Here is a 12,820-nt window from a genome sequence, read left to right on the forward strand (position 1 = left end):
TAGTTTGTGCAGAGGGTATCGAGGGACCTTTAGGCAACCTGTCTACTGTGGGGTCCATGAGACAGTTAAAATCTCCCCCTATAATGATGTGCTGAGACTTGAGACTTATCAGTTTATAAAAAGCATCTACCAAGAATTTAAGAAGATGAACTGGGGGACAATAAACATTTAAAATACCATATTCTTCCCCATTTATCAAGGCTTTAAGAATTACAAACCTCCCGTATGTGTCTTTAACACATTCCAACAATTTAAATGAGAGATTTTTGCTAATGAATATAACCACTCCCCTACTTCTGGTATTAAATGATGAAAAATAAACTCGGTCAAAGCCATTCTGCTGTAATTTCAGATGCTCCTTCTCATCCAAATGTGTCTCCTGTAACAAAGCAATATCCACCTTCTCCTTTCGAAGACTCAAGAGTACCTTCTTCCTCTTAATTGGTGAGTGGCTTCCCTTGATATTCCAGGTACACCATTTAATCAAATCATTAGCCATAATCTTCTGCAATTACATTTAAATTCCAGAGAGGAGAAACCTGAACCACAAATTGCTGAGCCTTAGTGTCGCATGGTCCACCCAATATAAAAACTACATAAACTAAAACCACTACATTTAACAAACATACAAAATTATTAAAAATAAAAAACAACAAAAACAAACCAACATATAAAGCGCCGATAGCGCTGAGTAGGGGAACTCACCCCCTGCCCAGAGGGGGACAACTACCCATCCCAAACTGCCCATATTTAGGCATCTAACCATCTCAACCACCTTCACTTCTCCCAGTTAGAGCCGCATCGCAGCACAAGCTAAAAAGAATATACACTCCAAAGAATATCAATATAAATTTTTAAAAATTATTTTATTTGAAAAAGGGGGAATAAATATCCCACCCATCCTTTGGTATGTTCTAACTTAGAAATTTAAAACGTCTTAACCACCACCAGACATAGTTTGAACCAAATTATTATCAATAGAGGAAAGAAAAGGGCGAAAACAAAGCTCCAACCGGATTTCCTGCAATTCTTTTACAGAATGATCAATGCATACCCAAGCAACAATATTTATACATACTACAATTATTTAAATTAGGTTAGTTTGTCCACAAAGTCTCTTTGCCTTCTCGGATGTGTTAAAGAGATGCATGGATCCATCTAAGGTGATCCGAAGCACTGCTGGATATCTCAGGGAGTACTGAATCCCAAGCTCCTTCAGTCTTCTCTTGACACCATCATACGATTTTCATTTCTGGATCACCACCGCTGAAAAGTCCTGAAAAAACATGATCTTAGACCCCTCGTAAATTAGGGCCTTTCAATCCTTCCCTTGGAGTCTGGAAGTCTCCATGACTCTCTCCTTATCCCGGTAATGATGGAACCACACCAGGAAAGGACGAGGGCGTTGACCCAGACCCGACCTCTGTGCTGCGACCCGATGAGTCCTCTCTATCTTCAATCCTCTCATGCCAGTCTCCAATCAAGGAATTTCGGAAGCCAATCTTCAACAAATTCCGTAGGCCACTCACTTTCCTTACCCTCAGGCAGACCGATGATCTGAAAGTTTTTTCTCCTGCCCCTGTTTTCAAGATCATCCATTTGGTCACGCAAATTACGAACCTGCGTCTTCAGGGCTTGGATCTCTTCCTTGAATGAACTGGCATCAGCTTCCACCACTGTGACCCTGTGCTCCACCTCATCCATCCTCTTCTCCAGGTCTCCCAGCTTCTGCTCATGTTTCTGCAGCATGAGAGAGACTGGAGCCAGCTTCACTTCAATCTGTTTCCCCAACGTCTCACGAGATTTCAAGAACTGGTTCACCACGTCCTGGAGAGTAATCGGCTCCGAGGCTGCAGCAGGCTGAGCTGCAGACCCGGCCTCGGATGCTCCTCCTCCCTTTTTAGGCATTTCTGGACAACTGCAAATACAGGTAAGTCAATTTTTAAATGTTTCTTGGGGCTCCACATTCTTTCCAACGCCCTAAGAAATCCTGATGACCTGGCTTGGGCGGGATAAAGAATTGTCCTGCTCCTGCTGCGATGCAAAGCTCTGCAGTGTGATCTTCTCAGATCGTCGCCAGCTTAGATTCCCCCAGGTGTCTTTTAAATGTTGTAATTGTGCCAGCTTCCACCACTTCCCCTGGCACTGTCCTTGGTTGTATGCTATTAATTGTCACAACCAATGTTTTACCTTGCTTTCATACTCATCTTTACTGGCTGGGACACAGAGCATCTCTTCTCTATTTATTCTCTATCTTCTCTGTTCAATCTATGGCAACAGAAGTTCAATAGCGGCAAAACAAGGTGTCCTTATGTAACTGATTCTTTACTACAGTCATAATATCTCTTTATTTGTGCAACTACTTCAACAATTGGATTGTAACAAACAATCACTTCTCAAGAGCACTCATTTGACAGGTATTTTAGAGTGCTTCTCAGAAGACGTTTCTGCTCTGCGAGCTTCTTTGTTACTGCACCTAATATGAGTCCTTAGTGCCTGCCTTAGCTGTTCAAATGAGCCTCAATTGAGCTGTATAGTGTTTACTGATGAAAAGGTAACTGCTCGCACTGCAGTAAATCACTTAGAGACCACAATACCTTCTTTAGAATTCAGTAGTCCACATAAGAAGGTTCAGTACCAAGTCTCAGCCAAGAGAGCAGTAGAGCCACACTCACCCATCAGGAACACTAAATAAAAGAGAGAGAATCTCATCTAGTATTTCCTGTCCCATTTCCAATCCAGTGACTTCCCTAGCTCAGGAATGTACATGTGTCAAGATGGATAGGATCAGATTCTTGTCATGATTCTGTTGAATAGTGGATGTTCATTGTGTGGAAGAAAACACAAGGAATCCTGAGGTACAGATGGCTGCTGCTGTCTGTGGAGCTAACTTCAGCCTTATAGTGTATATAGGGGAGGAATGGGATCTTCTCTACCGCAATTGATCAGCATGCGCGTATATATATTTTATATACACACACACACGCACAGATTATGCATTTCAGCCCAACAGGTCCACATCAATGTTGGTGTTTCTCCCACCTGATAAATATATGTTCTGTTCCTTCCTCTCTCATTTGCTTATTTACTTTCTTAAATGCATCTAAGGTGCCTCAACTACTGAAGTTCCACATTCTAACTACATTATCCATCAAAAAAGTAGATTTCTTCTGACTTCATTATTGGATTTATTAACGTCTGTCTTATTTTTATGGCTTGTAGTTTTGTACTCATTCCACAAGTGGAAACATCTTCTCTACATCTATTATCTCAAAGTCCTTATAATTAAAAGCTTAAACCTTCCCTCGGCCTTCTCTTTTTTAGCAAAACAGCCCCAGTCTGTTAAGTTTTGCCTGATTCATATATCTTCTCAACTCTGGGAGGGTGGCTTCCTTGGAAATTTTTTTTTTCCCCCTTCTTCAGGGACAAATCCTTTTAATAATATGGAGACCAAAACCAAGCACAGTGTAGTTTAATGAAGGATCCATACAAGTTTAATGTGACCATCCTACTTTTCAATTATATCTCTGTAGAAAATATGGAGTAAAAGTGTATAAATAAAATGTAATTAATTTTTTTTCCTAAAGTGCCCTCTGCTTGAATTAACCTTAAGCAAAAGTCTGATGGTTTTTTTTATATAGATATTTTTATTAGAAATTTAACATTTTTACAAGTTTACAAAAATAAACAAAACTCTCATATTAATATACAAACATTGATATACAATTAAATCAAATATACAATAGCCAAAATTTAACAAAAGAAACAAATACTGAAAAAGATAAAAAACAAAACTCAACTGTCTACTAATCTAACCTACAACTAACCAGAGTGTATATTTAAATCTCTTACATGCTCGGAATGTGTTAACATCAGATGTAATAAAACCCGTATTCGTGCGGGATTCCTCTCCTAAGGGGCCCCAGACCAGCCAGGTTTGTAATCTCAATTAAATAAAAGCCCTTGTTTGGATAGCCGAAATATCTGTATAGGTCTGATGGTTAATATTTAAATCACATCCAAAGAGGAGTCATTTCTACTTGAAACATTAACTCTGTTTCTCTCTCCACAAATGCTGCCAGACCTGCTAAGTTTCTCTAGCACTTTGTTTTTATTTCAAGTTCCCAGCAACTGCAGTAGTTTGCTTTGTCATCCTTAAATTGTAGGTTTGTCCCTTAGAAGCAGTCCTATTTAAAGACACTGCATGAAATTGGTATTATAGGGGATGAAGTTGAGTCAATGTGTTGGAAAGGCAACATGTGATGATGCATAAAGCAAATAGTGAAAAGTCAAGGCTGCCTTTACACATATGATGATTTCATGACCAATGGAAATGAAAGCTGCTAAAGATCAATGCATGTTGCGGATGAGTGGGTGACAGTGATGATCTGAAAGCTCCTAACTTCACCAGTAGGGAATGTCATGCAACCTTCATGCAATGCAAAACAAGCAAGAGAAACACTTCCAAAAGTGTTTGTGTACAGTTGCATTTTAATTAGTTTGAAAATTGAAAAGGCCGGTTTAAAACTTATGTGTGAGGGAATTATTTGGAATTTTGTTCCAGAGCATGAGTTAAAGAGAGTGACTAAATGGGGAACTTAGCATAGCAAATAGTGTAGAAGCACATGAAAGAAAAAGTAATGGATAAATATGCTGGTGGGATGAGCTGAAGTAAATTGGATGAAGTTCATGTGGAGCATGAACACTGGCATAGATGTGTTAGATTAAATAGCCTGCTTCCCTTTGGTACATAGAGTCATAGAGATGTACAGCATGTAAACAGACCCTTCGGTCCAACTCGTCCATGCGGACCAGATATCCCAACCTAATCTAGTCCCATTTGCCAGCACTTGGCCCATATCCCACTAAACCCTTCCTATTCATAGACCCATCCAGATGCCTTTTATATGTTGCAATTGTACCAACCTCCACTACTTCCTGTGGCAGCTAATTCCATACACGCACCACCCTTTGCGTGAAAATGTTGCCCCTTGGGTCCCTTTTATATCTTTCCCCTATTGCCCTAAACCAGTGCCCTCTAGTTCTGGACTCCCCCACCCAAGGGAAAAGACTTTGTTTATTTATCCTATCCATTCACCGCATGATTTTATAAACCTCTATAAGGTGGCATTTCTCCTAACCTGCCTCCTGTGAACATGTGTGACATGTAAAACCTTGCTGACATGCTGTTGGAAAATCCTGAGACTTACTTGCTTTGTTGCAGATTCACAGGACCTCAAGCTGAGCTGTACCAGACCGTCCTTGATGTACAGAAGTCCTGCCTAAGCCTCTGCATTCCGAGTATCAGTCTGGAAAATATCTACACTTTCATGCTGACCACACTCGGACAAAAGCTGAAAGACATAGGGATCCTGCAGAAGAACTCTAACCAGAATGATGCTTACAAGGTTAACACCAAGCACTGGCACATTTATAGCCTGTCGGTTAAGCTCACTGAGTTTGTAAAATGTTAAATTGCAAAAGTCTTGCATGGAGGAGAGGGTAGCGTAGCAGTCATGTCACTGATGCAGTAATCCAAAGGTGCCAGGGTAATTCTCTGTGGACACTCTTTCAAATCCCACCACTGCAACTGATGGAAATAAATAATAAACTTCTTCACTTTAAGATGTAGCAATATGTTTTACAATTAATAAAATATTTTTGAAATGTATTCAGTGTTTTGAAGCCAGCAAAGCTCAAGCAGAAATGTCAGCAGGATTGAGTTTCAACCTAGGAGCTCTGTTCCCTTCCCTTACTTTGACAATTAGACATGGTTTAGACATAATTTAATTGGTAACATTCCTGTCACTGAGTCACGAGAGTTCACTGTAGGGCTTGAGCATGAACATCAAGGCTGATACTCCACTGCACTGCTGACGGACTACTGCACCGTCAGAGGTGCTGTTTTCCCGCTGAAACATGAACCAAGGCCCTACATCGCTGGATGTAAAAGATCCCTTGGCACTATTTCAAGGAAGATTGGGGGAGTTGTCCCGTTAATTCCCTAAATCTACATCACAAATTTACACCATCCGACCATTATGATTTGCTGTTATGTGAGTTTGCTGAATGTCCTTTGACTGTCGTGCTTCCTTCATCACAACCAGGACTATGATTCAAATATATTTTATTAGCAGTAAAGCCCATTGAGACATTCAGATTTTGTGAAATAAGGATTGTATAAATGCAAGTTGTTCTTTTTCTTTTCCTATACCCATGCTGCATTTTGGGACTTGAGCATGTAACTACTGAGGGAGAGTTGCACTTTTAAAAGTGCCATCTCTCAAATGATAAATTATAGCAAGGTTCTGTTTGTGGGGACACATAGAAGGGCAGGACCAACATTTATGCCACTAAGGGAATCTCCCTACATTCATTTTAGAAAATTATAGCATATATTGGACAAAGAGATTTCTCTATTGTCATTGAGCAGAGTTCTGTTCTATCCCTGCAGGCTGCTGTGAATTATTGCCCTCACCATGTCGGACATTATCTAGGGATGGACGTCCACGACACGCCAGGCATCTCCCGGTCCATAGCCCTCCAGCCTGGGATGGTGGTGACAATTGAACCTGGTAAGAAACACTTGTCCAACAGTAAGGTTGAAAAGCTGAGTCCTGCACATAAGGTCAGCGATTAGGTTGAACCCCTGACAACTAGTTTTTGCCTTGTGCTAAATTCGAACTGATGTTCTGACAATCATAGTCCATTATTTGGACATCTGACACATCCATTCACTTCAGGTAACAACCTTGGTGCATTTACTAACAAGAAAGCATACTTCTCGAAATGTCTGCCAGTCTCTCTGTCAGACGTTTTCTATTTGTTAGTCTACAGGGTCGATTTAAAAATGTCCATGAACCACAACAAGCAGGACCAGAAAAGTCTCCCAATAAGAACACCATTTTTCCAGCAAAAGGTTAACTAATAATACCACTAAAATACTTTGTCCTCCCTCCTTCATTGGTGTCTTCGTGTGGCCTGAAGTAACTAGTTACACGTCAAATATATCTGTCACATCTGTTCTGATGATGCCATCTTTAACAGGGCTGTTCCCAACATGTCTTCCTTTTTCCTCAACTGAGGATTCTGCCCCACTGTGGTTGACAGAGCCCGCTGCCATATCTGACCCATTTGCGCCATATCTGTCCTCGCCCCATTCCCCTCCATCACAGAACAACAACTTGTCTTTAATTTACATTCTACCAACCTCTGCATTCAAAGAATCATCCTCCACCATTTCTGCCAGCTCCATTAGAATACCACAACCATGCACTTCTTCCCCTCCTCTCCCTTGGCAGTATTTTGTAAGGACCATTTCCCCCCCATACCCTGGCCCATTCATCCTTTACTCTAAGCACATCTTCACTCCCGTGGGCGGCACGGTGGCACAGTGGTTAGCACTGCTGCCTCACAGCGCCTGAGACCCGGGTTCAATTCCCGCCTCAGGCGACTGACTGTGTGGAGTTTGCACGTTCTCCCCGTGTCTGCGTGGGTTTCCTCCGGGTGCTCCGGTTTCCTCCCACAGTCCAAAGATGTGCAGGCCAGGTGAATTGGCCATGCTAAATTGCCCATAGTGTTAGGTAAGGGGTGAATGTAGATGTAGGGGTATGGGTGGGTTACGCTTCGGCGGGGCGGTGTGGACTTGTTGGGCCGAAGGGCCTGTTTCCACACTGTAAGTAATCTAATCTAATCTAATCTAATCCCCTGTGGCACCACACCATGCACTTGTCTTTTTACCTCTACCCCCCTCAATGTCCAAGGCCCCAACACAAACCTCCAGGCGAAGCAGTGATTTGCTTGTACTTCTTTCACTCTTGACTACTGCATTCGCTGCTCAAAGTGCAGGCTTCTCGGCATTGACAAGATCAAACGCAACCTAAATGACCGCTTTGCAGGACACCTCAGCGCTGTCCATAAGATGATCCCAACCTTCCAGCTGCTTGCCATTTCAATATAGCATCTTGCTTTCATGCTAATATTTCCTCGGTATGCTGCATTGTTCCAGCATGCCATTTTCCGCTTAGGCACTTTACAGTCTTCTGAAATTAACATTGAGTTCAACAACTTCAGACCATGAACACTGACCTCTATGTTGATTATACTCCCTTCTGCTCTCTCCCATCTTCCCCCCCTCCCGTTATTTCTTATCAATCGTCATGCTTTTAACACCTACCATGACACTTGCTGTTCATCTATGTTTATCCTGTGATCCTATTAGCATTCCCTTTGCCTTTTGCTGTGGGCACCCTCACCATCATTTCCACTTACTCCTCCGCTCCCCTTTTTCAACAGCATGAAACCCATAATTGTTGTGCCCCCTTCAGTTCTGAAGACACGTCCTCTTATACTCGAAACATTATCTCTGTTTCTCTCTCTGTAGATTTCCCTAGCACTTTCTACATTGCCATTCCTTCAATGTTGCTGGATCAGAATCCTGGACCCCATTCCTAATAGCACTATAGATATCCTTGCACCACATGGTTCAAGAAGGTGGCTCACTATAATTTTATCAAAGGTAATTAGGGATAAGCAGTAAGCATTGGTCTCATCAGTGAGGTCCACATCCCACGAACGAATTAACGTAAGAGTATTAAAAAATACTTTGAGACAATGGTTACCTAAAGATGTTGTCCATACTAATCACCCCAGCCCTCATAAACAACTACTCAAATAAGTATGATTGTAGATCAATTGGACCAGTCCGGAAAGTCACAGACCCTTTAGCCCCTTTGCCTCTCATTTATCTTCAAACATCATCCACAAACATCAGGGATGATCTTCGAATGTAAGCCTGTTACCCCATTTAGTTCTATAAAGACCTCCACGTCTTCAGCCTCCTTACTTTAAACCACTTGAGATCTTTGCCGTCTTATGCATGAGGCAATTATATTGTAAGGAGGCCTTTTCTAGGCACCTTCTGAAACTTTTTCCCTGATACTTTGCCAGCCTCCCCAAGTTTTAGCCTCTCTGCTTGAGGATGCTGCCTGCAAATTGTTTGAATATCTTGATCTACAACTTAAAACTTCCAATGAAAGAAGTGCCAGAGTTAATCACTTTCTGCCTGTTTTATTTTCTTTTTTTCTCTCTCATTCTCACTCTCCCTTACTCACTTCACTCTTCCCCTTCTTCCTTTCTTTCAGGAAAACATCCACCTTTGCAAAAGTCACTTTGAAATTGGCACTTTGCTATGTAAGATGCTAACCCACAACTTTTCATGTACTCTTGCTTATGCTGTCATAAGTGGCCATTTTACTTCAAAGCTTGACCTTTACTACGCAACTGATAAATTTGCTTTTGGGATCTTTCATTCCACTACAGGAATCTACATCCCAGAACATGACACATCAGCTCCTTCAAGATTCCGAGGAATGGGAATTCGGATTGAGGATGACGTTTTGATAACAGAAGAGGGGCCAATTGTTCTGTCCGCAGATTGTCCCAAGGAATTACACGAATTAGAACAAATCTGGGCTGACCGTTAGCAAACAGTCCTTGCGCTGATGCCTCCGTAATTTATAATCAACTGCTGTAAGTGACAAGAAGAGTCCCAATTATTCCAGCATCTCCATTCAATGTCTTAAATCTGCATGACATATTGTGATGTCAGCATATCACAGTATTTTATTCTGTCCAGATATGTAAAACCCTGAACAGTATTTATCTATCCTCCAGGACAGAAGATTGTACAACAAGATACTAGAACAATACTTGAGAACTTTTATTTTTTTAACTAAAATTATGGGCAAAGATTGGCCGGTGAATCGCACCTGTGCTACACAGACACGGAATAACCAAGCACCTTGCCCCCGAGTAACAGCCAAGGTGTGAGATGAAGACCCTTGGCCAAATTGGAATCTAAACATGGAACATTTTCTCTCTGACTTCAGATTTCAGGAGATGATGGTTACTATGCGGCACATCCTAGATTCACACTCTGATATCAACTACAGCTAGGAACTCATTTGGCTCCCCTTTGAACATTTGGTGTTGATCGTCACAAGCGTTCAACTCCCTCCAAACTCTTTTCTGTAGAACAGAATTTTTTTTTATCGTAACCTCTCCCAAGTATTATCTTGGCAAATGACAGCTAGTTTCTGACCTCAACTGTTTAAAACCCTATGCTGGTGATGTGTGTAATTGAAAACCGCTATGGTGCTGAGCTGTACTGAGTGGAAATGTCTGTTTAAAGCTGGCAGAATGATGTCATGTGCTGCCATCGGGTCATTAAATCTGGCTGTTGTACTACTGGACGAGAGAAATAAAAATCAATCAGGATTACCATTCTGGATCCAAGACTACTGTTCCCTCTAACATCTGATGTCTGCAGCTGCTTGTTGCATTGAAGGGTCCATTTGAATTTAAGATGCATCTTAAAGAGAATGTTTCTTGTATGTGGCCTGTTTATTCTCTGCGCTGCATATTCCTGTGTTGCCATCTGTTGCTTGCATCCATGCTATAAATTTTGTGTTTGTGGTTAGTTCAGAAAGGTTGTGATATCTTTCTAAGTGAACAACTCTTCAGAAGCTACCATCTTGTGGTGGAGGGGCAATCGGATTGAGTGCTAAAGGTCATTTGGGGTTTGACATTAAGGGGCTTCTGTCAGGAGATGAAGGATCTTTTTAAATGCAGCTGTAGAAGCAATGCGGGTTATTGTCCATTGGTATCTACTTGTATACATATTCGAGAGTCCAAACTGTTTAAATGTGACTGTGGTTTAACATGCCTATATGTCAATATATCGATCTAACATGCCATAATTTAGTGTGTCAGTAATATTTTTCATTAAATAACTGACTCTTTAAGCAACCTTTCATTCCGGTAAATTAATAATCAAGATTAAAATTCTTAAGCAAGGAACACATCACTAATCTATATATTATGATGTTGCCAATTGCAGTGAGCTCAGTGTTACCTGTGAGTAGTTACTTTATAAGTTGTATTGACAGTTTATTAAAATAATGGCAGAAAACATTGAAAACAAAACTGGAACTAAATGTTTCACCTATATTTCTAATCAACCTGTTCGGGGTGTTATTACTCACATCTGGAGCAGGTGTGGCTTGAACCCAGGCCTCCCAGTCCAGGAGTAGGAACACTACCATTGTGTCACAAAAGGGCTCTTAAAAAAAATGCACTTTTTAATGAAATGGAGATAAAGTCCTATTTGTTTCAAGTAAGTTTTTCCTCTCCCGATTCTTGTTTTCTCTCCATCTGTATCTAGGAGAATGGAGTGGTGACCAGCACCTTCAACTATGTTGCAGATGAAGCATGTGTGACAGCAGATGTTAGGCAACTCTTTTATTTCTCCTTGCTCATCACAGGGATATGTCTAGACTCTGTGGCCCCAACACACAGATTTTCCTCTCTGCAATAATGAGTTTGAACTCTGCAAATGGAATCCTGCGACTTACATACTGTTCAGAACAATTCATTTGAATAGTACATCATCTCATCCCTCCCTTCTTGCTTTTCATCTCATCTTTGACTTTTCATTCTGAAATGTTATTCTTCTTCCTGGAGAAAATGCAGGAACATTGGAAATTGAAAGAGAGAAAAATGTTTGATGATTTGGGACTCATCAGAACATTTGAAACTCTGCCAAAGGTCCCTATGTTATCTGGTTTATTTCGTACTTCCATCCTGCAGGTGATTATTTTTCTCTGCACCTTAATGACAGTTGGCCAAATGTACGATGGAGAATGGTTCACCGTTACCATACCTGAAGACTCCTGAGCATTGCAGGAGGTTGTTCTGCATGGTGTTCTGCATGTGCCTTCATGTGCGGCACCTCATTGCATAGTGCATAAGACTGCTCTATGTTTATCATTTTATTAATTACTGTGTATTCTCAGGTTATTAAATAGATGTTGCATCACAGAAAGGGGTCATATTTTTCTCAGCCAGGGTACATCAGAGAAAACAATTCCGTACACGAACAATATTGTGCTTTAATAGGGTTCCTTTTGTTCTCCTTACACTTAGGAGACTTTTATTTGCATCCTTTTCAAAACAAAAAGCATTTTTGTTGTTAATTCAATTTTAGTTGATGCCTAGAAGTCCTAATTTGCATTTTATAAGTCAGAATGAGGCCATATGAGCTGTTTTAAAATCATTTTTAAATCAACTTTCTTGGGCATATATTATGACATAACTTCATAGGGAGTGGGAATTGAACCTTCTTGGCCCAGAGGTAGAGTCACTGCTGCTGCAACACATGAGCAAATGCTGTCCAATTAGTTCCATTTCTAAGACGTAAAGTATCCAAAAACTTCCAGTATGTGTTACCAAAATGACCTCCAAAAGTACAGACTGATCCTTCATACAAGGTGGATTGTATATCATGGATTGTATACAAGGTATATTGTATATGTACTGTGTCACTTTTATGATGTGGGGAATGGATACACTGGAAATTCGTTTCAGTGACTGGACAGTGTGAAACTTGCACTGCCTACAGGAAAAGCAATGTATCAAGGCAGTATCAAAGAGCTTATACATGACTGGCCAGTGATCTCTTCCACAAATTGCACAATTCAGTCCTTGCTTTAGTTTTGTTCTGTCAGATTAGTAAATAGAATGCAAGCAACGATGATACACATTAACCACCAATGGATAATGCAAAATTTTATTAGCATTTTCAACAGCAGTGTGTTTGATGAAGAATTGTGACACACTAACCATATTCATTTGCAATAGTTAAACAGATGGAATTTTCTTTCTGAACTCAATCTGTTCCTAGGAGTGGCAACACTGCTTGTCCATTCATAGTTGCCTCAGGGGAATTCAGTGTCAGGCCAGACTAGATTAGTGAATTACA

At 40.8% G+C, this 12,820-nt stretch overlaps 1 protein-coding gene across 2 annotated transcripts in view; it reads left to right on the forward strand.

Moving 5' to 3' along the window:
* The window catches only part of xpnpep3 (X-prolyl aminopeptidase 3, mitochondrial), an 84,433-nt gene extending 74,144 nt beyond the window's left edge, over positions 1-10,289 (forward strand). The window contains exons 8-11 of one of the 2 annotated variants that reach the window (XM_072588520.1): positions 5,225-5,408; positions 6,455-6,575; positions 9,322-9,531; positions 9,676-10,289. In XM_072588520.1, coding sequence (XP_072444621.1) covers positions 5,225-5,408; positions 6,455-6,575; positions 9,322-9,485 — 469 coding nt within the window. In that variant the 3' untranslated portion in view covers positions 9,486-9,531; positions 9,676-10,289. Of the gene's footprint in view, positions 1-5,224; positions 5,409-6,454; positions 6,576-9,321 lie in introns of both variants that reach the window. The other variant, XM_072588519.1, reaches the window with a different exon arrangement.
* Positions 10,290-12,820: the final 2,531 nt, after the last annotated feature.

The sequence above is a fragment of the Chiloscyllium punctatum genome, chromosome 18 (genome assembly GCF_047496795.1).
Source record: "Chiloscyllium punctatum isolate Juve2018m chromosome 18, sChiPun1.3, whole genome shotgun sequence".
Classification (NCBI taxonomy): Eukaryota; Metazoa; Chordata; class Chondrichthyes; order Orectolobiformes; family Hemiscylliidae; genus Chiloscyllium; species Chiloscyllium punctatum.